Source organism: Mastacembelus armatus, chromosome 18 (assembly GCF_900324485.2).
Source record: "Mastacembelus armatus chromosome 18, fMasArm1.2, whole genome shotgun sequence".
NCBI lineage: Eukaryota > Metazoa > Chordata > Actinopteri > Synbranchiformes > Mastacembelidae > Mastacembelus > Mastacembelus armatus.
Window position 1 is genome coordinate 13,829,100 of NC_046650.1, and position 26,436 is coordinate 13,855,535.

At 40.1% G+C, this 26,436-nt stretch overlaps 1 protein-coding gene across 1 annotated transcript in view; it reads right to left on the reverse strand.

Moving 5' to 3' along the window:
- Positions 1-353: 353 nt before the first annotated feature.
- LOC113142728 (phospholipid-transporting ATPase ABCA1) overlaps positions 354-26,436 on the reverse strand; it is a 122,454-nt gene continuing 96,371 nt past the window's right edge. Inside the window, exons 43-50 of the mRNA XM_026327911.1 lie at positions 22,776-22,838; positions 21,205-21,311; positions 19,118-19,259; positions 18,040-18,174; positions 16,347-16,450; positions 15,113-15,205; positions 7,767-8,010; positions 354-2,281 (exon numbers count right to left, since the gene is read on the reverse strand). Of these exons, the coding sequence (XP_026183696.1) occupies positions 2,153-2,281; positions 7,767-8,010; positions 15,113-15,205; positions 16,347-16,450; positions 18,040-18,174; positions 19,118-19,259; positions 21,205-21,311; positions 22,776-22,838 (1,017 nt within the window). The 3' untranslated portion in view covers positions 354-2,152. The remainder of the gene's footprint in view (positions 2,282-7,766; positions 8,011-15,112; positions 15,206-16,346; positions 16,451-18,039; positions 18,175-19,117; positions 19,260-21,204; positions 21,312-22,775; positions 22,839-26,436) is intronic.

Here is a 26,436-nt window from a genome sequence, read left to right on the forward strand (position 1 = left end):
TCTTCCCCTTTGAGACAGAGCCACATCACTAAATGTGAAATAAAATGCCTCACCCACTGTGGTGCAGTCTGTATTCTGGCATCCCATTGAGTCAAAGGACGGACGTATAAAAGAGTCAACCAGCACGAACCTACAACTGAAAGCTACACTCAGAAAGTGAAATATAGGAAAAGACAATAAATCAGCACATACAATTTAAACTAAAGACGTCCAGAGACTTTCAACCTGATGAATCAGTGGACAAATACAACAAAATCTAAGCATTAGAGCCAGAGTCACAATTTGTGGAAATCTTTAATGTGTCTATTCAAGAAGCATTATTCAGTACAAACAGGATTTACTTATCTTTGCAACAGGCATAATAGTAATGTGAGTACAAGTTATGCCAAGCTCTCAAAGCAAACCAGAACAGTTGAGGTGTATATTGAAGATATATTTATATTCTCTAATATGTCAAGTATTGCAAGTTGCATAAACAAATGTTTGGGTTTAGAATCATTAAGCAACTTAAAATCTTCAAGTTTTATAAAAATGATATTTTCTTATAAATATTCCTGAGTCAAAATTGCACATAAAACATTCCAGGGTGACATTTTGTTTGCCATTTGAAGTATAGATCATCTTCCAATGTTGTTTTGACATTTCATGTCATAGTTGAACAGTCACTAGTAAAGACACAGGCAGGAAATGGGGGGGGGCACTAAACAAAGGTCGTAGACTGCATTCGAACAGGGAATGTTACAGACATTGTGCTGTATCCATTCAGCGACTAACATAGTCTAAGTCTAGTAACATTTAGTCTTTGTAAACAGAAGCTGCTTATCCAGCCACCCAGCTTACTACCAATCTATAGTCTATAGTCCAAGGCCTTATCATTAAGTAACTAAAATGAGATGGAGTGTGATATTCTCTGATGTTGCCACTGGTCTCTGGTGGTCACAGGCTAATATACCAGCACAAATACAAACACAGGGCAATGCATTAAAAATTTGACAATAAATAAGTTTGGCTTCGCTCATACATTCTTTAGTAATTCTTGAGAAATGTTTCTGATACATTATGCATCAACTTATCTTTATGATCGCTGCGTCAAATGCAGCATCACAAAGTACTGGAACAGTAATTCCTCGAAAGCTGTGGTTGGTGACCACATGGGATGTGTCGTCTTCCTTGCAGACCCAACATGTTTGACAGCTGGTTGACTCTGCATTGTCTCGCTGTCTTTCATTAAACACCATCCACAGCTGACTGGAAGCCAGACATTCAAAGCCCACATATCTGACAGAGTTATTAACGAATTTCTGCTCGGTGGCAATAACTGGAGTGCCTGTCAGCGAGTCACACAATGCAAGGTTGAAACTAACTGGTTTAAATATCTGTTGGCATTTGTGTTGACAAAAGAATCTTGGTTCTTGATATTCTTTGATATGTCGGTAAAAATCAATATAAGTGAGTCTACATTTTTTTTGCAGTACTGAGTCTGGATTGATCACAACAATCTCAGCAACAATAAGTCAATTTCAATCTGTGGTGTGAAAACATATCACAGCAAGTTTTTCTCTGATTTATACAGTGACATGGTTCAAAAATATCATCAGAATCAACAACAAATGTGAACAACAAACATAAAAATCTGAAATATAATTCTATTTAAAAGGTCAATCCTGAGCGATCCGAGAATTTGTGCAATGAATGATGCTTTCAGGGAACCGTTTGGCCCTGACACTCTCTTGAGGTATATTATGATGAGCAGTACACTCTACAGAAAATTAAACTGGCATGCTGTCAAAGTTTGTTGAACATCTGTCAAATGCAGTATTGCCACCACATGGTCAAATATTACGACTCCAGATCTATTAATTTAATGGAGTCCATACCAGTTGAAAACTCTAAAATTAGTGCTAAGGGTATAGAATCAGTATTACCACACTTTTAGAGGTAAAAGGTTTTAGATTTGTTAGAAATGATTATTTTTAATGGTTTCAAGTTAAGCCAAAGCTAAGTCTGTAAGCCTGCCTATGCACATTGTGTTGATTTGCTAATGAACAAATAATTATTTTCAGTGCAATCAACACACGTTCAAGTTTGTTTAAGATCCAGTAATATTGTTGCCCCACTTCATGATCTGCATGGTATTCTTTTCTTGTGGTCATTACATTTTCTGTGCTTCTCCAGAGGTCTTCACCGACGGCGGTGGCAGCTCATCCGAAGTGTCCACTGGGTTGTCATAAGCTTGAGAGTCCTCCTCCCCATGCTGGTGCTTTGCAAAATTCACAAAGACCTGGAATATCAATGAGGAGAAGAAGTTACTTTGAGGCAAAGGCAAGAAATAAACTTATAATGCACACAGTACCGAAAGACTGAAAGCTCTGTGGACATTTCTCTACCCATCTCATTTTTGCGCCCCCTACGCTCTGCCTCTAAAACAAACAGAAGTAAGTAGTGTAGTGCTGACAATGGGACGCATGTGAATGAGTTGCCAGACAAGGGCCATGAAGCATCAAGTAAGCGTCTAGACTCAAACAGTGAGTGCCAGTTTGACATCTTTGACCAGCTGAGAAAGAGAATAAAACAATCATTCTTCTCTCTGTGATGCCCATTTAATGTCAGAAGAAATCAATCCTATGGGTTTCATAAAAACGTGTGTGTATTTCATTGTGTTGTAAACATTGCTGTAGTCCAGGCATTTTGTTCTCTTAGCATTCACTCATAAATGAGAAGAGTGTTGCTTTTTCATTAAAGATTTTCAGGAGATGTGTGATTTTAAAAGGATTTGTGAATTATTTGATTGCGTTTAAAATTGCAATAAAAAAAAGAATTAAAAAAACATTCAGACCATTTCCATAACAAAGTACTCTCACTTCCTATGAATTAAATCCTTCTTTATAGATTCAAATGGCTGTATAAATTAAACAGGACAGAGGGTAAATACACGGACCAGCATAAATAAATGACAGCTAGTGAAAATAGTATTTTCTACTCCTAGAAACAACCTACTATTAACTATCCTGAATGTGTTGGCTATCTAGCACCTGAAGCAGTTTGAGGTTAAATATCTTGCTCAAGGGAAGCTAATGTGCTGCACCTCCACTATGCTGCACAGCATTAAAGCGAGCAAGTAAATTCAAATGTAAATTCACTGTGAAAAGAGATTTTTGCCATTTCATCGAGTGTATCTCAAAAGAAACGCAACATTTTTTAATTAATATAAATAACAGTGTTTGTTCAACTACGGCATATGTGTGAATATTCGCGATGGTAGCAGCGTGTGGAAAAAGCAAAACTACCTTGTAAGTGAGACGCAAGCTACACCTGCAGACCGCCCAAGGCTAAAGTTGCTTATGTTTGTGTGATGTCAGACCATCAGCAGTTTGTATCAAGGTCACAGTTGTCAGTGCATCTCATCAGGGGAGAATGAGTAAGAGGATGACAGCAGCAACAAATACAGTACAGCTTTTACCCTCCTCTCTCAGCCTCTGACCCTGCCACTGGCTGATACTGGCTTGATGTGCTGAGGCATGCACAGTATTTCATATTCACAGCAATGGCGCCCCGAAGTGGGGGCCCCCCTGGAAAATTGCTGGCCCCCCTCTGGCCACCCCTGTGAAACTTTTCTGGGGGTGTCACTGATTCACAGACAAGGCCATAGAGGCACTGTGTATATTTAACTTTCTGAAAGAATCCTAGTATGATAAAGAGAGCTGCAAAGGTGCAGTTCACAGTTTTTTGACTGAGACTTTTCCTCTTTAATATACTTTGTGTATTTAGCCAACCATCCATTCATGGCCTCAACATCATGCACCGGTGCTGCTGAATAGCACATATAACAGATGGACACAGGCATTAATTACATTACATAGGCTGCATTTGGGTGTTTATTTGATGCCTATTGAGGCAGAACAGAGGAGGGGAAGGATGTTGAATCACCCAATTAACCTCTTGTGTTTATCAAAGAACTCACTGCAGAATGTATATACATCCACGTGACCATGTTCTGCTATGACACTATACTAGCTATGAATTGATGAAGTTTTTGCTTTAGCAGCCTTACAGTGGACAAAGCAACTGAATAAACATACAACACTGTCAATAGATTAAAATAATCTACACTAGTCTGTGTTTTGGTTTGTGCAAGACTGTATGTCTCTTCATCGATAACAGTGACAAGATCATTGTAGACTTGTGACTATGGATCCAAACATTTTTGCCAACAAAATGCAGGTAGGTAGGCCTAATATTGCCTCTGTTTATGGAAAAATAAACAAAAACAACAAGAACAAAAAGAAAAAAAAACTACCATATTTGTGCCTTTGTAATTTTGGCTTAGTATCTCTTATTGTCCCTTTTGAATTGCAAAATTTAGAGACTTTTCAAAGGAGACTTGGGGCACAGCTATAATCAAAAGTGCTGAAGAAAAATAACCTTCCAGCTGATACATAGCAAGGAGAGAAATCATTTGCTGTCCACCTGAATGGAAACCTAATATTTATTCACCATTTAGCTTTCTATTGGTCTTCAACAGCCACTGAGAAAAAAACATGTATTCCAAGGTGCAACTTATATATACTTGTGGCAGGATGACATTCATGCTGGCTTGTGTAAGCAACCTTAACTCTTTCTATCTTACTCCAGTAATATATGTTATACTTAATTTGACTGTAATAAGATATGGAAAAAACTCCCACACACTGTCTAGCTTACTGCTGGAGCATTGATTAGTTTATGACATTTGTGTTTGTTTGACCTTTGTAGGGTATATACTGTACCAATAGCAGGCCAAACAGTGTGTGGGAGTTGTTGTTTTTTTTTTTTTTTTTTAATTTCGTATTCTGTATTCAAGTGGGCTCAATTATTTTGACTGGAAAGTCAATCAGTTACAGTATAACAGGACAGAAACAGATTGTACTAACATTAGGGGGTAGCAAAATGTACCATAAATTACCTCGTGTACAACAGAAGGGAAGGTTAATTAAAAATGGCTGACAGTGGTAGCCCTTCAGATGTTAGATCAGTTTATGTTCTTTAAATCATATTGTGTTTAATGAAACTACAAAACTAGCAAACTTGTTTAAGTTACACACATCTGAGTTAGATATAAGACTTCGGGAAAGTGGAAGTGATTGTACTGATAAGATTGTATATATAGTAGATCTAAAGCAGCAAGTGCTTCACATTCATAACACACTATCTTCTACTAAAAGACAGTTTAGAAAGTCACATTTTCCTTTCAAATGATCTGCACTATCTTGGCCATCAGCATTAACGCCTGAGCTACGGGCTGTGTGGATCAATATTAATTGTAGTGCAAGTCAGGTGTTACATTATAGGTCAAGGCTCTTCTCTATAAATCACCAGCTGAAAGGTGAGTGTCTGGGTCTCCATAGGTTTTCCAGTCCTCCTCTCTGAGCTTCAATACTGTGACCTCCTGGTCCAAGTATGATTTATTTACTGCCTCTGATCTGGTAAATATTGACCAGCACAGTGAATGGGCAAGTTGATAAAAATGGTAAAACCAAGGTTGGCTCTGATAGTATGGCTGATCACCAAGAAACTATCAAGCAGACACAGGGTTGTACTAAAAATCCTTTAGGAGAAACTGAATCTGACTGTAAGCCAGACTAAGGTAAAGCACTTAGGCATTAATTAATTCTTTTTCTATCATAGAGGTAGCCTAATGGCCCCCTAAAGGGCATATTTTATTTAAATAACGCTGCAGAAAGTGGTTTTATCTAAAATGTATCCACAAAGGAATCATGTTGATAATGAAATGCTTAGCATCCCTATGGTATTTAAATCAAATAATTTGATTTAGATACAACAGCGCCATAGAATTAATAAACACAACTCGGTCACTCATATAGTTTTTTTTTTTTTCCCCCCCTTTGTGATGCAGTGAAGTGATGACTTTCCTCGAACCCTCAGAGGTCATCCTCACCTCCCACCTGGTCATCCACTGCTGAGCTAATGGTGGGCTTGCAAGAACAGACACACTCGCACTTGCCTCTGAGTTCCTGATTGCATCAGATCCGCAGGGCCATTTGGAAAACACAAGGTGAAGCCAGTCCATAACATGCAGGGGGGTTAGGTTTATCTCACCAGTCAGTGTTGGCTAGAGCATATGGACTGGAATAAAAAAACAAGTCTGGCTGGGAGAGCTCGCTCTCTCCCTCTCTCTCTCATTGTACTTATATATATACTGTATATATATGCATTTAGTACATTTAGATATTGATCAATACTGGAACCTGGCTGCTGAATTGTCTTGACTACACAAACTCAGTAGAGTCCTCATTGGCAGTCTCAATGGAGACGACAATGTATAGGGAATGACAGATCTTTAAGTATTATCCTGGACTGAGCAGACCTGCATTAACTGAGAGCACTTAAAATGCTGCCTGCTGACTGATGACCTAATGAAGCGTTCAGCTGAGCTACCACTCCACAGGCTCACAGTAGGACAAAACAACGGTCTGCCTAAATTTCACACGTCAGAAGTGAGTGAGTTAAATTGTGTACTACTGCTATAAAGTGAAAGCAGCTAAACCTTCTGTTTAGCTTTCCAATATAATCACATAACTATCTGAACAATTCCACTGCAATGCTCATTTACAATTCTGTCAATACAAATTTCGATCTGGATAACGGCAACCATGTCCCATGTGTTCCCAACAAACCTTTGGATATAATCAGGTTTCTATAATTCAGATTAACAGTAACCATCAGATACCAGATGACACGGTCAGAGGTTTTGTGGAGGATCAGAGCTGCTCTGGTGGGATGAGGGGAGGACCTACATAATATTAGGCAGATTTAATGTTGTGGCTGATCGATGTATTCTGTTTCTGATGGCAGACATGAAGGTCAAGAAATTGGAAGATATTGCTCGCTTTTGATAGTAATAACAGTAGATACTGTCGAAGTATCATTTGCTCACACGATTCAGAGAAAATGTAACCCCTGGTGCAAATCAACAAATTCACATTTATTTATCATATATATATATATATATATATTTCACTTATCATATACAGTATATATATGTTTAGTGCAATATTGTAGTTGTAAGCTGTTATGCTGAAGGTCAGGTTTCCACATTTTTTTCCAGGGTGATTTGAACAGTTGGAATTTCAACAATCATCACAAGTGAGAGCAGTATGCTTCTCAGTCTTAAGGTAAACAATTTACGATTGGTGGATATACAGTACGGTGCATTATGTGTCTGGTAGACAATTAAATCTTTGGGTTTAGAAATATAACAGTTTCTGAAAGATGAAATAAATTCAAGGAATCATGAAGCCTTAGGCCTGGTGCAGCAATTTATAATGCTGCATGGATCCTATTATTCCCTGAATATGTTTATAACTAAGAATGCTATCATCATTTCAGATACATCTGTCAGAGAAGGGTATAGAAAAATACGACTTCACTAAATTTAAATTGAACCTAAAATTGGTTTTATCTATTTTGCACTATGCTCAGGTGTTCATGTTGTAAATTGGTCACATTTTTATTCCTGTGTTATTTGGAGGACTTTTTAAGAAAGAAATTGGTTTGCCATGGGCTGTTCTTAAAGGAAAGAAAATGAACCAATAAATCACACCAGATGTGCTTTTTTATGCAAATTTCTCCAACGTTTTGTGAATAGAAACATGAACCAATAAATCCTTACTGTTGTACCAGTCATACTGCTAAAATTGAACTATGAAATGGAATTAGAGACACTTCAGTTCAGAAAAACACTCACTGATCCAATTTTTGGTCCTTACCTGATCCAGAGTGGTCTGGGACACAGAGTAGTCCTCCACACCTAGCCTCTGCTGATGGCTGGTGAACTGGCTGAAGATGATGGCCAAAGCTCCCTGTGTGTAGGGCAGCTGATACTGCAGTGTGTTGTGGTGCTTCTCCTTCAGGATGCTGCCTGGGAAGTTCTGCTGGACAAAATCCTCAACTGGCTTCAGGGCAGGAGGAGAGCCACCAACTCTCACAATCACTGTGTAGCCATCACCAAATCTAGGACAGGAGCCCAAAGTTAAGCATTTAGTTAAAAAAAAACAAAACAAAAAAAAAACTGCAAACCATCATGCTAGTGCCAGACTGCTCACGGCTGGTGATCTAAATAATGAACTTCTCTTTTCTCCTATGGTCATCATAGGTGTGACAGATAGTAGCATGGTGTGCTGATAGAAAGTGAGACAGGAAGCTAAAGAGAAAATATAATTGCTCTCATGATCCTTCAGCCATTTCAGGCTTCAAAGATGTGGTGAGCTGGGCAGCAGGACAACAAAGCTGTCAGCTGAAATATCAACTTTTCAATTTTTGCATGGCTAGTAGAAATGACAACAGGTAATACAATCAAATGTCAAATGACATTGACTAGAACAATGATAAGGTGATAATATGTCATTGTGATTACAGCTTGTTCTGCTGCTCCCACGTGTCTCCCAGCCGCTTTAATAATCTGATGATCAATTATATGTAAAGATTTGTAGTATGTGAAAAACACTGCAAAGTGCATATAACATACTTCACTGATAACACCTGTGCACATGAGTCACTGGTAAAACTTTACAGCATGAATCCTAAACATAAAATACTGTCACAGATGAAAGTGGGCCATGACTAAGCTCTAAAGCTAATTAAGGATTCTGAATCTCCCCGGTTGTATGTTACGTCTGGTGAACACCAAATAAGACTCTGTGCCTTGTTATTCTGTCGTTAGCACTCTTATGACCCATTGTTTTCTGCCTAATTAATTCCCTAATGTTGGATTTACTCATGGAAATGTCCATTGTGGGCTAGTACAGAGCTACATGTAACGAGAGTCAGAGGCTCCCTTAGAGGCAATTAGAGATATGGTGAATAAACTGCAGGCCTGCACGATCCCAAAGGGAGTGAGAGGGGAAGTGAAGCTCTCTGCTGGTGCCGAGAAGCACAATCAACAGACCCCATGGGTAGCAGAGTCCCTCCACTTAAAACATGGCTGCTTGAAGTTGAAGAGCCACAGTGCAGGAATAGTGTAACACTGCATAAATGTGATCGTTATTTAATACTCATTTCCATGAATGTGTGTCTTTTAAATGTTTTTTTTAGAATTGGATTATACCGAGGCACAATGAATTGTCTGAACCCTGCTTAACTGGATTTTTTTTTGTATTACAATTATCAGATACTAGAGAGGAGGGAATGTTCAAGACAAAAAAAAAAAAAAATTAGCAAACAGGACTACAATCTTAAAGGAGAATAAAAACATCCAAAAATGATACACAGGAACAGACAATGTGCACTGATGACTGGACTGTTTGCCACTTTATGACGCAATAAACATGGCAGCAGACTATCCTTCCACAGCCTTTAGGTGCCTGCATTGTGATCTCCTCAGGGGCTACACACCATGGCTAATCAAAAACAACCCCAATGAAACTCTAAGTCATATAATGTGGGACACATCAAGTGGATACATCATCTTGGCCAGATGCTCACTCCAAAAGACTGTAATCCATCTCCCAGAGGTCCTGTTAAAATTTCATGTGTTTTGAGCCCGAATTAGCTGCTGAAACAGTACAGCTGACTTGTGTACAGCATTGTAACTTATTTGTGGTTTCTACTGTGAAACAAAAATATAATCAATATTTTGTGCAATCACTGCATTATCATTGGAGATCTAGATATTAAAAGACTGTGAATGCCACTAGTCTGTGACTTGATGAAGACATGAGACACACAGGCATTAAGCTGATCACCGTATTATATATTCATTACTAAAACCATAGTATAGAAATGACTGTAGCAGCCTTAAACAGCAACGGGCTCTAACAATTCTGACTATGTTACTGTCACCAAAAGACAAATTACAATATGCCCTACATGAGCTTTTCAAATGAAATGGTAGAGATGCAATACCTCTGATGTGTCCACCAACAAAGCACATCATATTTAATTTTAATTTTAAGTTTTAATTTAATTAAAACACACACTTTATATAAAGTCTAACCAGAACACACATTCTGTGCTGTAAAGCCATTTTATAAAATGCAACAGACTATACAGTCTGTAATCAGACACCACCAGCACAACATCACAGCCATCCCCCACACATCAAGCTTAATTCATCATCCAATCTACAGTATGACCACAATCCCCTTATGTTTATTATCGCTGCCAGCTCAGGAAATACGCTTTGTCCATGGACTGCCAAGCTCAGTCAAGATGCAAAAACATTTTTGCAAAAATCCAATGAGGCCAGGGAGCATTGTGGCAGAAACGTTTGGTAAAGCAGGTTGGAGCGTACATGGTAATGAAATGCTGCTTGCCAGTGACAGCAAAAGGACTTATCAATTAGCTTCCTCTCATTCACTCTCCATGTCTTTCTTTTATTTCCTTGCTTGCTGCAGCTACACAGGGGCCTCAGGCAGCATTTTGGGAAAAATATCTTTCTTTCGTATTCACCATTTTGACTCTGTATTCACAATAAAACAAGTTCTTTCATCTTTGAGTCAAACACACTCATCCTGTGTAGGGAAAGGTAGCCTTGGATTTCTATAAACAAAGCTTATACTAAGCTGCACAGTCATAACAATAGTACAGAGCAACTAATTAGCTTTTAACAGGTGATTTAAACTAAAAGCATTTCTTGTTTCTGATTTTAGGTAATAATGTTGCACAGAAACTAATGAAAGCTTAATGTTTAAAGTCAAACCTGTACCACATTGTCACAACAAATTCTTTCATAACATTTTACATAAGAGATACTATACTAGCAGTTCGGTTCAGCATGGCAGACTCTGTAATGTCTGTGCTGCAGTGCTCTCTTCTTCATTCTCATTATTCTGCCTCAATCCTCTCCTCTGCTCTGGTCCGCTGGAAAGTTGTTCTTCCATGTAATGTAAAACAAACAACAGCCAGATACAGATAAGGGCACAACAGGCAGAAAATAATTCTGCTGCCTTCCTTCATCTGAGGGAGTCTAGAAAGGTCACCCTCACCACTGCCAAACCGTGTATTTGAGTCTGCAGGGGGGAGGGCAGACCTGGGGCAAGAGGTCACAGTGTGGCTTGGGTGGTCTGATGCTTTGATCAGGCAGGAAGTCATCCAAAAAAAACTTCCTTAGTTCCTGGGGTGGAGCTAACAGAACTCCAGGACGAGGCTCCACAGGCAGAGTGAGGATGGGACGGATGGATAGAGAGATGGAAGAATAGAAGAATAAGTGATGCTTTTAAAACAATATGTTCAATATGCCATATGATACATACAGCATACAGAAAATAAATTGTTGGATGGTAGTATTTAAATTCGGCAAAAACCTAATACACACTTTCATTAAAAACAAGGACAAAGAGACAATCAAAATCCCAAATTAACACCGGCAGACTTTGCAAAGTGCTGTAACAGGTTAAAATTTCCAAAGCAAATTACCATTATGTTTGGAGTGGAAAGGCTCACACTTCAGTTACGAACTACATCTTTAAGTAACGAATAAAGTTAAGTAGAAACAACATGATTGGTAAACAAACCTTCAAATTAAAGCACAGAGAGTTTTTTTTTTTTCTGGGCTTTGGAAATAACTGTTTAATCTGTCCTTAGTGAGTTTTCAGTCATTAGTAATGTCTGTCTGCCCCTATCTGCAGGCATATTTACAAGGTGTTTGCATGCAATATTGTGTTTCTAAGTAATCTTACATGGAGGCCATCATCTAGCTTGTAAAAGTTATTACTACAGGCTTTTGAAACATGTACACGCAGATACTGACCTAATAAAATGCCTCCTCATATAGCTATTTCTGCAGAGCTTGAAGGATTGATGTAGATGCACATTCCTACCTGATATATGAGGACAAAAATAAGCTTAGATATGAAAACTAATCTCTGTACAACAACCATAAGATTCCAACCATCAAGGGTAAATATGATGTATATTTTAAGTGCAGACAGCTCTCAGATATGTACATATACTGTACAATGCACCATCTGTGTCTGTCAGCGTTCTAGCAGTCTTAATTACACCTATGTTGCTGATGCGTTGTAAACCATGAAGAAAATTATTTTGTCATCCATCTCCGCTGGTGACATGCACTAAAATGCCATAAACTCTTTAGTTAATGGCACACCTGCAGCGCTGACGCATAGTGAGAGGGATGGAGTTTATTGGACTTCTCAACATCAACTTCACAGGATTGATCCAAACTTTTAGACACCACTCTTGTAAAAACTCTACAGTGCTCACACTGCATTACCTTAATGCATTAAAGGCACTTTACCCCCCACTTTTATATCATGACGTGCTTTAAGCAAGGAGAATATAAGACTCCGGGCTGTGATGTGTACTTACTGCAAGTACCCTATGAAGCAAGGATATGAATGATATCAATCAGTGAAAAATCCTGCATCGGCTAGTGGGTGTCCTTCCTAACTGACAAGATTATAGGGGAGCTTTGAAGCTGCTTTTATTGGTTCCTGCACTTCATTTGGGTTTACTTAACACCTGGGAGATTTCATACCAGCACACTGCTATACTAAAGCTCTGTTTACTGCCTTTTGCACATTTTTTAACTTATTTATTTCTCCCCTTCTCCAGCAGCCTTTCATAAATTTGTTGAAACGCAATTTCAAGACAGCTAAGAAGGATGTTTATAAAAGAAAGAGAAGAAGATAATGAAAGAGCTTATTAGAATGGAAATCCTATTGTTCAGAAACGACCACCCAAACCAAATCTCCAGCTGATGTGTTAACCACCTCTCTAGTGGTTTAAATTGGAAACTTTGGCTCACTGGGGACTTGACTGATAGACAGGTGTGATTGTTAAAGCAGCAAAGGCCATGTTAGTGATAAAGACAAGGTCACAACTGAACTAAAGGGGGCAGTACTAACAAGCACTTGGATGGCTGGGTTAGAAGTCTTGCCGCCTGAAAGTAGCAGCGGGAAGAATAAATAAGGGTTTCATGGTGATGTTTTTCAAGGAGATTGGGGGAGGAGGTGATGGGGGAGTCAGGGGTATGAATGTGGGAGGATAAGCAGGAATTACATGAGCAATAGGGGGGCAAAATGGGAGAGTTGCCCCCATAGTGAGATTCTTTCTGGAGTTTGTGATGAAAAAGAGATGGAGAAGGCAGGTGTGGGGGGCAGCGGGGAAGAAGTGGCATCCCCAGCTTTACAGGTCAGCCTCTCAGGCCATGTGTCAATGGCGTGCACCACCTGCCTCGACTGATATGCCTTTGCTCTCTCTGCTTCAACCCCCTCTGTCTGATGGAATTCTTCCCATCTGCAAACTTGAGTCAGCTTGTGCATTTGTGAAAATCAGCCCTTTCATTCCCACATTATGGACTCTAGCACAAGATACTGGCCGTTCAGTGTTTTACTCTGCAAAGCCAGATTGATGAGGCCTCACAGTAACTTAAATGATGCTGGGTGTCATGTTAAAGCAGGGGTGGGAGTGTGCAGAAGGCAACATGGCAACACAAACATGTGGCGGGATAGTGACGAGAAAAGAAAATGGAAGAGACAGTCCTTAATTGCCTTTTCAGTCATTAACAGGGTCCCACACCTCATGAAACATTAATTACACCAAGCGCTGCAAAGATAGGGACGCTTAATTAGAAATTATTCACTGTGTGGCAAAAACTGAGCGATGGCATTTCACCAGCATGTACATTGTCCATATGATATCTAAAACGAGCATAGCAAAAATCGGTGTAGACGTCATGCTTATCTGGCTTCTTCCCACTTGCTCGTCTTGTGAAGTGTGATTCTCTTTTACCTGATAGCCTGCTGAGTAAAATAGGACATGTTAACCCTCTGTTCTCCTGCCTTGTTTGCTGCTTCTCTCCCTCTCCCCCTCCCCCTGGCTCCCACGGCTCTCACCAATCCTATACCTTCTGTGTGGTTCATAAATTATTTACACCACACTGCATTTCCCTCTACAGACAGGAAGTTAGTGACACAGAGGATCTGTCAATTACCCTAACATCTGGGAGGAACTGATTGGTACATTGCTCTCCCTTACTTTCGCCCTTGGTCTCCCAGCTCTCCCTTGTTTTCACTCTTTTATGGCCCCAGTTACAATCTACCTTGTCTCTCTCCACACTGATCTAAAAATCCAGCCAATGTGACATCATGACATCAATGCTCTTGATGTGAAATACCCTTGACATTGTTCCCACTCCTTGCTTTTACAAGCGTTTCCCCTAATCCCCTGTACAACTTGAAAAATAGTCTGCTCCACCCCTCATCCCAGGTGTATTGATCTTTCTCTCCACCTAAAGATTGCCACCACATATTCCCGTCATGAGTATAGCTCGTATGTGTGTGGAATGTCCTTCCTCGTATAAGATCACACAGCGGAGTGGTAATAATGTCACCAGACTGTACCTTAGGTAATTGATTGGCCTCACTGTTACAGTACACGCAGAGCTTGGGGCATAAGTACTAGTCTTCGGAAATGTCAGATGAATATCAGACAGGACCCAACTGTGAAGAGTTAGGGGCAGGAGATGGTGATAGAGATGTAGCAGAATGGATTAAGAGACATGTAAAAAGACTATTAAGGATGTTTGTAAGGAGAGGAGTGATAAAAATAGAATTTATGGTGTGGAGAGAAATAAATGCTAAAAGATTTGGGACAAAGGACAACAACAAAATCTGCCTACAAACACCTCTGAAGGTCACAAACCATGGATTATATCTTGGTGTGTGAAGTGTAACAGCATATCCATGTCTTGCATCTATCATTTGACAAAAAGGTACTTCCAAACACATCAAACTCTTCCTTTAATACTGTAAGAAAGATACTGGTTGGTTTATATGAGGTTTCACTAGTACTGCAAACTGTGTATTTTTTGTGTATCTCCTACATCATCTTTCTTAGCTGCAGCAATAAATGATACAATAAAATATATAACTGCCATCCCTGCCTTGAAAAACTTAAAATCAAACTCTTTTTTATTACAAATATAGATAGTCTCATGTTATTTATATATACTGTATAAATAAGAGAATCTCTCAGTGGGATACAGGGGGATTTAATTCATCTCAATTCAAGCAGCGTCTGAGATGCTCCTTTGTTTTGTTTTTTTTTTTTGATTCTTGGTCTAACAAGCTCCATAACAATAAAAGACCCTTACCTGCTCTTCAGATGCTGGATGCTCCCAAGACATTTGAATCGACCATTTACCATGATGGCCATACGTGTGCACAGTGCCTCACACTCCTCCATACTGTTGAAATAAACAGGGGTCATTGATATTTTTAAAACAGGTCTGTTTGGTTTAATGGAGGTTTTTGCATTGTCTCACCTTCTCATTCAGCTGCTTAAATGCTAAGTCCAAGGCTAAAATTGTGATTATACCTGTTTGTTTTATAAAGGGGAGAACTTTCTTTATAAAGTAGAAATTTTTAGACCATGTCAACTGGTTTTATTGATAAAGATCTCACCAGATTTACTAAGCCTTTTCTCATTTCAGGTTAAAGTTTGGGTTAGAGCATTTTGGCGTTTGTAGTTTGACACCTTAAATGGAGTACAAATTTGGTAATTAGAGCGAGAGGAAGGGACCATCTGTAGTTCTTATTATCTCATTTTTTCTCTTTTGGTGTGGGGGCTGGCGCACAAGTCATTTGTACTTGAGGCAAAACCTGTGAAGGTTTTTTGAAGAATGGTGCTATTAAGATTATGACTTTGTAAAACCTGGTGAATCTGCCACCTAACAAAACACAACCACCTGGTTATGCCATGGACGATTGGACGCAGTTCAGTCACATTGCCTGGGACAACACCAAATGCTTTAATTTCTCCATGAACACTACACATGTAATGAGGGTAATATATTCCAAATAAAAGAGCAGTACACATTATTCACATGAACTGACTCAAAACAATTTGTGAAATGGTTAAATGAATAGGCATGTGTATTGCTAAATGTTCCATATCGGCTTGGGCCGTCAAGTTTTAAGTTTCACGAAAATTAAGCAATTTATTTCCTTTTCTCCTCTCTCAAAATCACCACAAACTGGCTAACATAAAGAAAAAGTTAGGCAACTAAGCTGCTCCAGGAAGTCTTGGATAATGAAAAGACTCCAGCACAGATATTGACTGTTTCTCTTTTCATGGAGGAAAAAACATCAGCAGTCAGTCAATATGCCCTCATGCTTCATGAAAGCTTTATAACAGCCAGTGTGTTTCTGACAGCCAAAGAAACAATACCTTTCAACTAAGTGTACCTCAAATCAATTATAATTATAACATTTCCATTTCACATTTCTTTTGGTAGCTCTTACTGTACCGCTCAATCAAAATATTTTGACTTCACATTTGTGAATGAAGTGGGAATCCATCGGAGGAAATAAGGAGAGATGTTGCACCTGTGTGATGTGAGAATGACTGAGCGTCCCTCTTTGATGACGCTCAGGATGCAGTCCCATAGGAAGCGCCGAGCTTTGGGGTCCATCCCAGTGGTGGGCTCATCCTGCAATAAACACAGCCTCTTTGAAACAGTTTCTATTATATTCCACTTTTTAAGAACACAGCATGTCATAGTAAACCACTCAGGACAAAAATCAGATCACATAATGATGTGCTAACAAACACAGATGAAGGATGGGATATGTTTTGGAAAAATTTCTGGGGGATTTGTGGTGAGCCAACAAATTAATAAGACACTTTCCTTCAATTCGTCACCCATCTGTGTATGTAAACATGGACACATAAGAAGGACAGAGATAAGACAAACATGGGACACATGAAAACACACAGATGTAAAGACATAGAGCAGATAGGTGGACCACTGCACACATAATGGAGACACATACTGAAGCATTCTCAGACAACACATACAGAGTCTCAATGACTGGTTCTTTTTCCTCAGGGCTAGTCTGTCCATGCATGATTACAGAGTGACTGTACTCAGTCCACTGACTGGTTTCATTCCAGGCCTGGTTCTCCCTCACTAGCAAAATCCTACAAAACCCATGGGGTATTGTCATCACCATGTCCAATGTGTGTCTGTGCAAACCCTATGTGGCACTGCCTCAAGGCCACCTGGGCTCCCTGGGCCAACACACAATACTGAAACTGACACAGACACTGACAACGCATTACCCCACTGCCTCAAAGTGGAGGCGAGCCTGGCTCAGGCAAGTAAATAATAAGGAGGTTTGGAACAGTGAAGCTTTATAATCTACACACTGCACCAGAAAACAGAAATGGCTGGAAACATTAATCAGTAAATATAATTTATTATGGCTTACCAATTACCTGCCTGAAATTGTTAGTAGTGACTCAATAACTGCTTTAAGCCATGCAAAGGAATGCACTTTTTGCACTACACTGCAATATATTATTAAAAAAAAATAGTGCATCTTCTATAGTCAACCATGTGATGTGGATGGGACAAGTAAAATTTGCAAGTCTTAATGAAAAATAATACTTGAGTGAGACCCTGCAGGGAGAGCCCCCAGCGTGTTCTAAGGGCATTAAAGTTTGTCCCTCATAACACAGACACAATTTTCTAATGCACATAAAAGCCACTTAATTCAAAGCACGTGATGCAGTATATTCTGAGTCATACCTTGATTAATCTTCCATCACTGAGAAAATGCTTTCCTCCTCAGTTTTAAGTCTGGGTGAATAGGAATTTAATTCGTGTAAACACGGCTCTGTGTGCTCAACATTTTTCTAAAGGAATTGCTTTTTTCTTGAAATAATGAATTAAAACATGACCAGTGATTTACCCCTGAAATATACACCCTCCTCATCCACAAGTAATGTACTTGTGATCCTTTGGGAAATTCAGTAAGGATTTGTGAGTTTGATCCATAACTTGTTTTTTTTCTATTCCTCATTTTTGAAAGCATATGTTTCTCCACATTCCTTTACTCTATCATCTCCTTACTACAGTCTAGTACTACACTGTGTGCTTGACAGGCGAACAAAGAACTGATCTTCTGTAATCCAAACATAAGCAGGGAATCAATATTGATTTAAAGTATTACACTCTTAAGACTTAAAACAGAAGCATATCACATTTTCACCACATCTATAAAAGGTGTAGCTCACCAGAAAGATCACTGGAGGACAACCGATCAGGGCTATTGCTGTAGAAAGTTTGCGTTTGTTCCCACCACTGTAGGTTCCTGCTGACTTGTTAGAATATTTGACTAGCCCCAACTTCTGGATGCCCCACTCAGCCACCTTTTAAGGAGGAAAAACAGCGACCATTATGTTGTCAAGATGCAATTTTATAAAAGCCCCATCCCCAGGCTTGTGTTTCCATGATGGTTTGGATCTCCAACGTGTTTAAGCTCTGTGGCTTTCTAGGACACAATATGACAGCTGGTGTCACTGCAAAACCTTAATCACAGGCTGCTGCAGTACTTTACTGTCCTCCCTGCTATTTCAACAATGTCTCCAGCAATCAGGAGCATCACCGAAGAGCACAACACCACTATGTCTCAGAGGACATGTTTAGGTGTCACAATAAATGCAAGCATAGGACCAGTCTTTTCCTATATAGCAGATTCCTTACACACATACAGTAATGTGCATGTATTTGTTTACCAGTTATGCAAATACTCCATATTACAAGGGGCCATAGTAAATTTTAGAGTTTTGCTAGCAGTGGAGAACTGGGTCTCTTTGCACTGCAGCTCAGAGATCAAAGCTCTTGTGCGGGTCTGAGGCCTATGGTTGTGGCCAGCCACTTCCACTTTTGATCTTACAGTTGTAGAAGTGGGTGGTGCGAGAGGAGTGCAGGGAGGCTGTGCAGGGCCAGCCATACCACTGGTCATGGTGAATAATGTAGAGCCATGACCCGCAGCTACTGCTTTTCTACCACTGGCCATTTTTCATTATGTATGGCTTTTCCCATTGAGGTTCTCTATCATTTTGACATGTGCTTTAGCTTCCCCTTCATGCAATCTAGTTGAAAAGTATTTGATGGTAAAAACTGAAAGGAAGTAAACATGTCCTGAAGTACAGCATTACAGCTGGATCTTATATTATTTTTTTTCTGCAATTATAACAGTTTAAAAGTTCATCTCTGCTGGAATGTGTTATATATGTTTATGACATCAACCACAAATAAGTCAATTCAATTTATAAATAAAAGGAAAGTATGAAAGAATATAATAGTTACCATGGCAACTTCCTTTTCTGGTATCCCCCGTAACCTGGCGTAAAACTCCAGATGTTCTCGTCCAGTCAGCAGGTCATCAATAGCATCAAACTGGGGGCAGTAGCCCATGTTCTGGTGCACGGCTCCCATCTCTGTTCGTATGCTGGAAACGTAAAGTTAAAACATAAATATTATATGCCACAACATGACAAATATGCACTTAAGAAAAGAACAAGATGCAAACACTTTATTTATGACCTCTATTGTATTTCAATGAGAAATAGAGCAGATATTCACAATAACTTAGAGGAAACTAGACTTGTGTAAGTGAAGGACTTTGCTTCTCTGTGAAACTCTTTCGAAGTAACACAGAGAAGCAGTGGTGTTCAACCTTTTACAGGCATAGTGTTCCAGGAATACCAACATGGACCCTCTACAGGCCAGTAAAGTAAGGGCAGCAGCACTTCTGAATGCACAATCTACAGTATTAACACTGTCCCTGCCTGCCGGCAACACAAGTTACTGTTGATTTTCCTTTCTGTTTACTGCTGCTTTGTTTTTCAGAGATAATGCTGGACCCATGTTATTCTCCAACAACAATGGTCAGCCTCAGGCAGGCTAAATGTGATGTGTCTGCAGGCTGCTGGAGCTCATGCTTCGGTTCATGGTGAAGTGAAATCTCTACTGATCTAATATTATGTTTTGTTTTAGCTTTGACAAAGATTCATGGTAAAAGTAAGTTTAGGTAACTTTAGATGCCTCAAGGACAACCCACTACGCCTTGTTAGCTAGACATGTCAAATGAAATGAAATTGAACCCTTCACACTGCTGCCAATCACTGAAGTTTACAGCCCTCAAATCACAGGCATCTGTGTTCTACCATCCCTCCATTATCTGTAGCTGCTTATTTCTATTTAGGTTCACAGGGATCTGCTGGAGCCTATCCCAGCTCTCTTTGGGTGAAAGGCAGGGGTCCACCCTGGACAGGTCACCAGTCCATCACAGGGCCACATAGAGACAGACAACCTCACACACTCACACTCACTCCTATGGGCAATTTAGAGTCACCAATCAACCTAAAATGTGGTTTTATACTTATCATATACGACAAGAATAACAATCTGCTCCTTTAAATCCTAACTTTGGTAATCCACTGCCATTGTTAGTTTCTGGTCAGTCACAACAAGAGACCACCAGGGAGCAGCTACTAGCAGTTAGCTGTAAACAGATGCTGAATGCAGGTATGGGCAGCTATTCCTCACAGATAAAAACGAAACAAAAAAAATGCACTGATAGTAGAAACCTCATTTTCTTGCTCTGCCGATTATTCTTCTCACTAATGCACAGAAAGCATAATGAGCTGAAAACAGAAGAGTGGGCGTCCTCACATCTGTTTTTCTCTCTCTTCAGTTTTTGTTTCCCTAAACATCTCTTGGATTTTCTTTGATCTTTGTTGCCCATATTAAGCAACTGTGTTAGGCCTTGCTCTGTTCATCTCTCTTTCTTTGTTGAACACAAAATCAATTACCAGACATATAAATGAACAACTGTTGCACCCGCTGTGATGTACACATCTACTGTGATGTACTGCGGCTCATAGTGAACCATGTAAGGAACATGGTTGTCCCTAAAAATAAGGAAGAGCTTTCCTCAAATGCTTGAGCCTCTTAATGCAGGTGTCAAGGTATTTTTTTCGCATGTACAAAAATTTCTTATGGCTGGTTCTGTGAGGCAAAGACAAAAACAGAGTTAGGAGCAGGGCGATGTGAAAAGGAATGAAATATGTGTAAAATGTGCAAAAGGCAGGAAAAGGGAGAGACCAGAATGTTCAGCATTTCTGAGAATATCACAGTGAGGAGACATGAGGGAACCAAAGTTGAAAGAGGCAGAGATGGCAGAATGTACAAGACACTGAAACTATATAGCCCAGAAAAACAAAGACTGAGAATGGGAGTAACGGAGAAATAGAGAGCTCTGTTACACAGAACAAGAGTAGCTCAGAAAGGGTGTGAGATCCAAAAAACAGCCCAATCCCCATCTGACCAGGCAACTTGGGTGGCTAATTAGGATGAGTTACTTGGTGCGCCAGTGGGAGTTAGCACCTCACCTGTATCCATTTAGGAAGGCCTCGCCACTGGAGGGTGTGATGTCTCCTGTCAGCATCTTGAATGTGGTGGTTTTCCCAGCCCCGTTGATTCCCAGCAAGCCGAAACACTAGACACAATGGGGAGGCCTCCGTTAGGAGAAGTGTTTTGTACATACAGGCCTCATCGGAAAACAGGCAGGGTTGGATGGCATTTGAAGTATTCTGAATGCTGATGAGCTTTCTTTTCAATAAATCCTGTCTGGTAATTTATTTAATGAGGTTTATTTTTAGATTATGTAAATGTTGTAAATATATAATTAAGACAGAACATATAAAATATGCATGACTTTTCCAATGTTTAGCAACGTAATAAATTTATATATGCCTGTACATAAACAAAACAACAGACACTAAATCAACACAGAGGAACAAATACTGTAAACACCCAAACACTCCCAGATACATTTCTCCCCTGTAAATTCCTACAACCAACACTATCCTCTCTTCTTCTTTTCTCCCTGATGATGCTCATTTTACTTCCTTCTGGAGGGCACACAGCAGGAAGTTGCTCTGTGGAGCCCTGTGGTCATGTGACCTGCTGTAGGCACTCTGACTCCAGCATAAATATTTGATTTCTGTCATTCACTGATCACAGCTTGTTTGCGACTTGTGCTTGTGAATGCATAGAAGGGGGCTAAGCTCGATGTAAATAATGCATGGAAATGCAGCGTGTGATCAGCAGAGCCACAATATTCCACTGGCATTTACATTATTCTTTGCGTAAACAGTGGCAGGGAGGATGGATACCAGAGCAAAGCCCAACGAGAACGACTGCCTGTCAGCCTTTGTGATCACGCTTAATTCAGTATATGTGTGCATGTGATGGTGAGTGTGTGTATGTGTACGTGTAACGAGGAACATGTTACAAAGAATAAGGCGCAGACAATTCGCAGATATCTCTGTCCAAAACTGTAAAAGTTTACTCTGTTGCATTTGCCAAGTTTGTTTCCTCCTGCCAATTTACTGATGAATTGAGCTAAACATAACTGTGTCCTCATGCCTTCACTCCACAGATTCTGTGGCTCGAGCAATGTTCTCCTACAAGCCTGTTTGTGTGTGTTTTTAGCACACGCATGGCTGGCAGGAGTATAATGGCAGAAAACAAGCTCGATAAGGAGATTAGTGCTCTTCCTAACGCCTTTTCTAAGCAGTGCTTGGAAGATATTGTGATTCGGCTCAGTTAGAGGAAAGGCTGAGCCAAACACCAATTCAAATCTTTTCCGAATAACTGCAGACTTTAATCAAAGCCCAGCCAGAGAATTTCTTCTCACTGCTCCCTTCTCTCATGTATCAATATTTTGTAAATATTATCATTAATATTACCACATTGCTAAACGTGTCTTATTTCAGTCAATTCATATCCAAACTTTTCAGCAACAGAGAATGAAGTCATGTCTGCCAAATGTGCGGTGCTGGTGAATTTTCCAAAGTTATCAAATGTGTAAATCTAAGGAAATCTTTTAACATGGACAAGAGCAAGCAGAATATAGGCTTGAAAAGGTGTTTGTGTGATCTAGCTGCATTTGGCTCACCTCTGCAGCAGGTACGCCCACACATAGCCTGTCCACAGCAGGGGTGCTCTTCCGAGGATATACCTGCAGGGAACAGACTATAAAATGAATCAACCAGCCAGCCAGAGAAAGCAAGAGAAAGAGAGGGGGGGATGAAGGCAGGAGGCAGGGAGGGTGGGGAGGAGACAGTGAGAAAGATAGCAGAGAGGATGGCATGAGAAAATATGGAGCGATAGACCAGAGCAGCAGGGAAGAGGTGAGATGGAAGAAGCAGGTGGAAAAATAAGGGAAAAAATGAGAGACAGAAGAGAGTGAGGGAGAAAAAGTGAAGGAATCAAATTTTAACAATAAGCGAAATTTTGAGTTTAGAGTAAGTCAAATTTGAACCAATATAAAAAATATCTGACACTTGCACAGGGGGGCAGAAGACGCAGACTTGTACATTAGTATTTGTGACTGCACTGACAACATTCATAAGGAAATCTGTCTACACTTTGAGTACCACCTCAGTACCCTCAATAACCTTCAACACACACAAGCCAACCAATATTTTATGCATGGACACTAACTTCAAGTACAGCCACATTAAGTGGTCTTACATACAGTGAGATGACTGCAGTGAAAGAGCACGCTGTGCTTAATCTGGAAAAAGTACTTTAAGGAGGGACACTGTAAGAACGTGATGAAATATACAACAGTCTTACCACGTGTAGTTCTCAGCCTCTGCTGCACTTTAGGTGAATCCTAATGTGTCACTAGCATAGGTTGGCTATTAGCATGTTAAAATGAATGGTACAGCAGTACCTGTTCTGGTCAGGGGCAGTGAACAAGTTGTAAACATGTTAAAATTTTATCACCATATAAAGTTATTCTGGTGAACACATTAGCAAACTGAATATTCAGACTCTTGTGATCACTAATGAAGGAAACTTCTCACGACCTGATTGAGAGTCAGTATGCTGCTACGATCATGCAGCAAAATGAGAAGCTGGGTATATTTTCTCAGTTGAAAACTTTCCATGCTGCATTCACATCCTCTCCACTGTCCAGCCTTGGTGGGTTTCAAATTTGCATTGGCTGAAAGTCTCACCAGAGTAGTTAAAAAACACAACACTTGAATAGAATGTGATTTGTCAAAATGTTAAAAAATGAATAAAGCATGTGAGCATTCAATATATTTCACTGCAGAAGGTGATTTGTTTTCTATGGAGGGTTTGGTATGTGGTCTGAAAGCTGCATTGACTTGTTCTAACGTGAACGGACAAGGAAGGCCTTTGCGGTTTTTGCTGAATGGAGCAGCTTGGACATTTAGCATTCAAATTCAAGGACAGCACTGTGCCCAGAGTGAGTACTGCTGTCTATTTTCTTCACTTTTTAAAAGTTAAAAAAACATAGTTCTCTAAGAACACTATGTGTTTTATGCACCTGTGAGTGTCAGAGGCTGAGACCATGAACGTTCATTAAAACAGAAAACTGACAGTGTACATTTATCAGTATAGGTATAAGGACACATTTCCTGTATAACATTTCCAGACCAAATCGCCAGCATTAAAAACGTCAGCTGGCCCAGCCTTATTTCAACGCTATGAGAAAAATGTAAATTCAAGCATGACGAACAATTATACTGCATTTACAACACAGTTGGCACATCAGAAACATTTGATAAAAGCAGGAGTTGCACACATCCATCATTCTTTCACTACCATCTGGCAGCTGCACTCGATACATATTGAGCTGGATTGTACATACCACTTTTTAATGAAGCTACATCCCACACAGCAGATCAATGTATGGAGGAAGGTAATTTTAGGATAATTCCCCTCTGACTCAAGCACCATAACGTCTCTCGTGATAAGCAGGCTGTTATCTATTTAGACGAGACAGCTGAGGGATTGTGATGGTGGCAGTTGTAAAAGCTTTAAATATAGACCTCAGAGGAGTGAATGCTACAGGTAGGTCAGGCAGTATACCATGACACTGAAACTGCTCCACTGAAAATGTGGTCAATCCATCCCACAAATGACTGACTCAGCCAAAGGCAGGGGATTGCAGTTTTTCTATCCAAAGCTCGACAGCACCATCAGACGAGCTCCAGTCCCCCTTCACGCCGTCTTGTTCCAACTAGTGGTAGTTTATTGGTTATTGTGACAAAAATACAATAAAGACCAATTTTTAATCCTGTTTGCTTGTTTACTTCCCCATAAATATTTTGGTAGACAAATGCCATTTACCTGTAACAGCACAACAATCATCTGAGCCAGTTAAATGCCCAGAGTAGATATCATTACATGAGCATACATGCACCTTATCACACATTAGTCTTCTGAATTCAAATGCTGTCACAAGGTTCTTTTAAAGTTTCTCTGTCATCTTGGTGAGTGACTGGAAGGTGAAACTGACAGCACTGGGCCTGGAAAATGCACAAAGATGGACACACTTCCATTAGAGTCTCCATCGATTACAGTGCCAACGCTAATGCAGCATCTGAATGGAGGCTAGCAGGTGGGGCACACAGCAAAGCACCCGTGTTTAGAGGAGCAGGAAAAGGAAGGGGAGGAACAGGAATCTGACAAATGATTGATGGCCTGTCGATCGCTTCAGAGGCATGCTTAGATTTATGACAGGACCAGCCTGTGGTGCATGGCCACCAAAGCCATACGCACATTGATCAATTTGTTATCTACACCCAAAATGGATGAGGCACAGCTGTGGTGGGAGTCAACGAGGACACTACAGGAAGAATCCTGATGCCTTCTGCCACCACACTGCTGTTTTTGTGCGGTGATGGTTCACTGTGTCTCATCTCAGAAAATATTGTCAACTATGAAGGTATACACGAACAATGGCTGAGCTGCTTGTCAGCAGCAGACACGCTTAATCACATCAGATATATTCTCAGGCACTGTTTTATTGTATTTACAGTGCAGTAGACTTGTCTTAGAATGTCTTAGAAAAAGTTCACTCTACAAGTTTTACCTGATAAAGGAACATTGCTGCAGCCTTGCACACATTTTCACCTTGTGAAATGATTTGTAATACATTATCCATCCAACTGTTACTCGGTGCTTGTTCAGTAATTACCCTAGGGAGTGTGGCACACGTCTGTGTCTGTGAGCAATGAGTGAAAGATTAAGTGTGGTGAGACTGTGAAGGCCAAGGGAGTAAAGGAGTGACAAAGGGTGGTACGAAGCAAAAGGCTGTTAGATCGTCCAGCTGTCAGCACTGGAGCTGCAAAAGCAGGCTGCTGTGGTGACACTTCCTGCTGCTACGCCGCCTGCAGGGAAGGAACATCTGCCGGTGGATGAAGCGTTAATCTCAGCAGTGTTGAGGCATGCACTAACACAGCAGGCTCGACTTCACATACCGCAAAGAGTGGAGGGCTGGAGCTGTGTAGGAACAGATCTGTAAATTCCTAAAAGTGCAATCTTGTTTGATTCTTGTGTCCACTTATGTTTGTGAAAATTCACAGCTGCATGCTACTGACCTGTCTTTCCGATTTGCCCCACAAACAGAATAACACAGGTGCAAGTAGTAGGAAAAGAAAAAAACTTCAAAAACTCCTCCTGCCCACCCACATCCATATCCATATGTGCAGATGTAGCAGATTACTGCAATTTAAAAGGTGTCTAAGGTTTAAAACAGCGTGAGTTATTACTGTCACGTCAGGAAAAAATAAGATTAT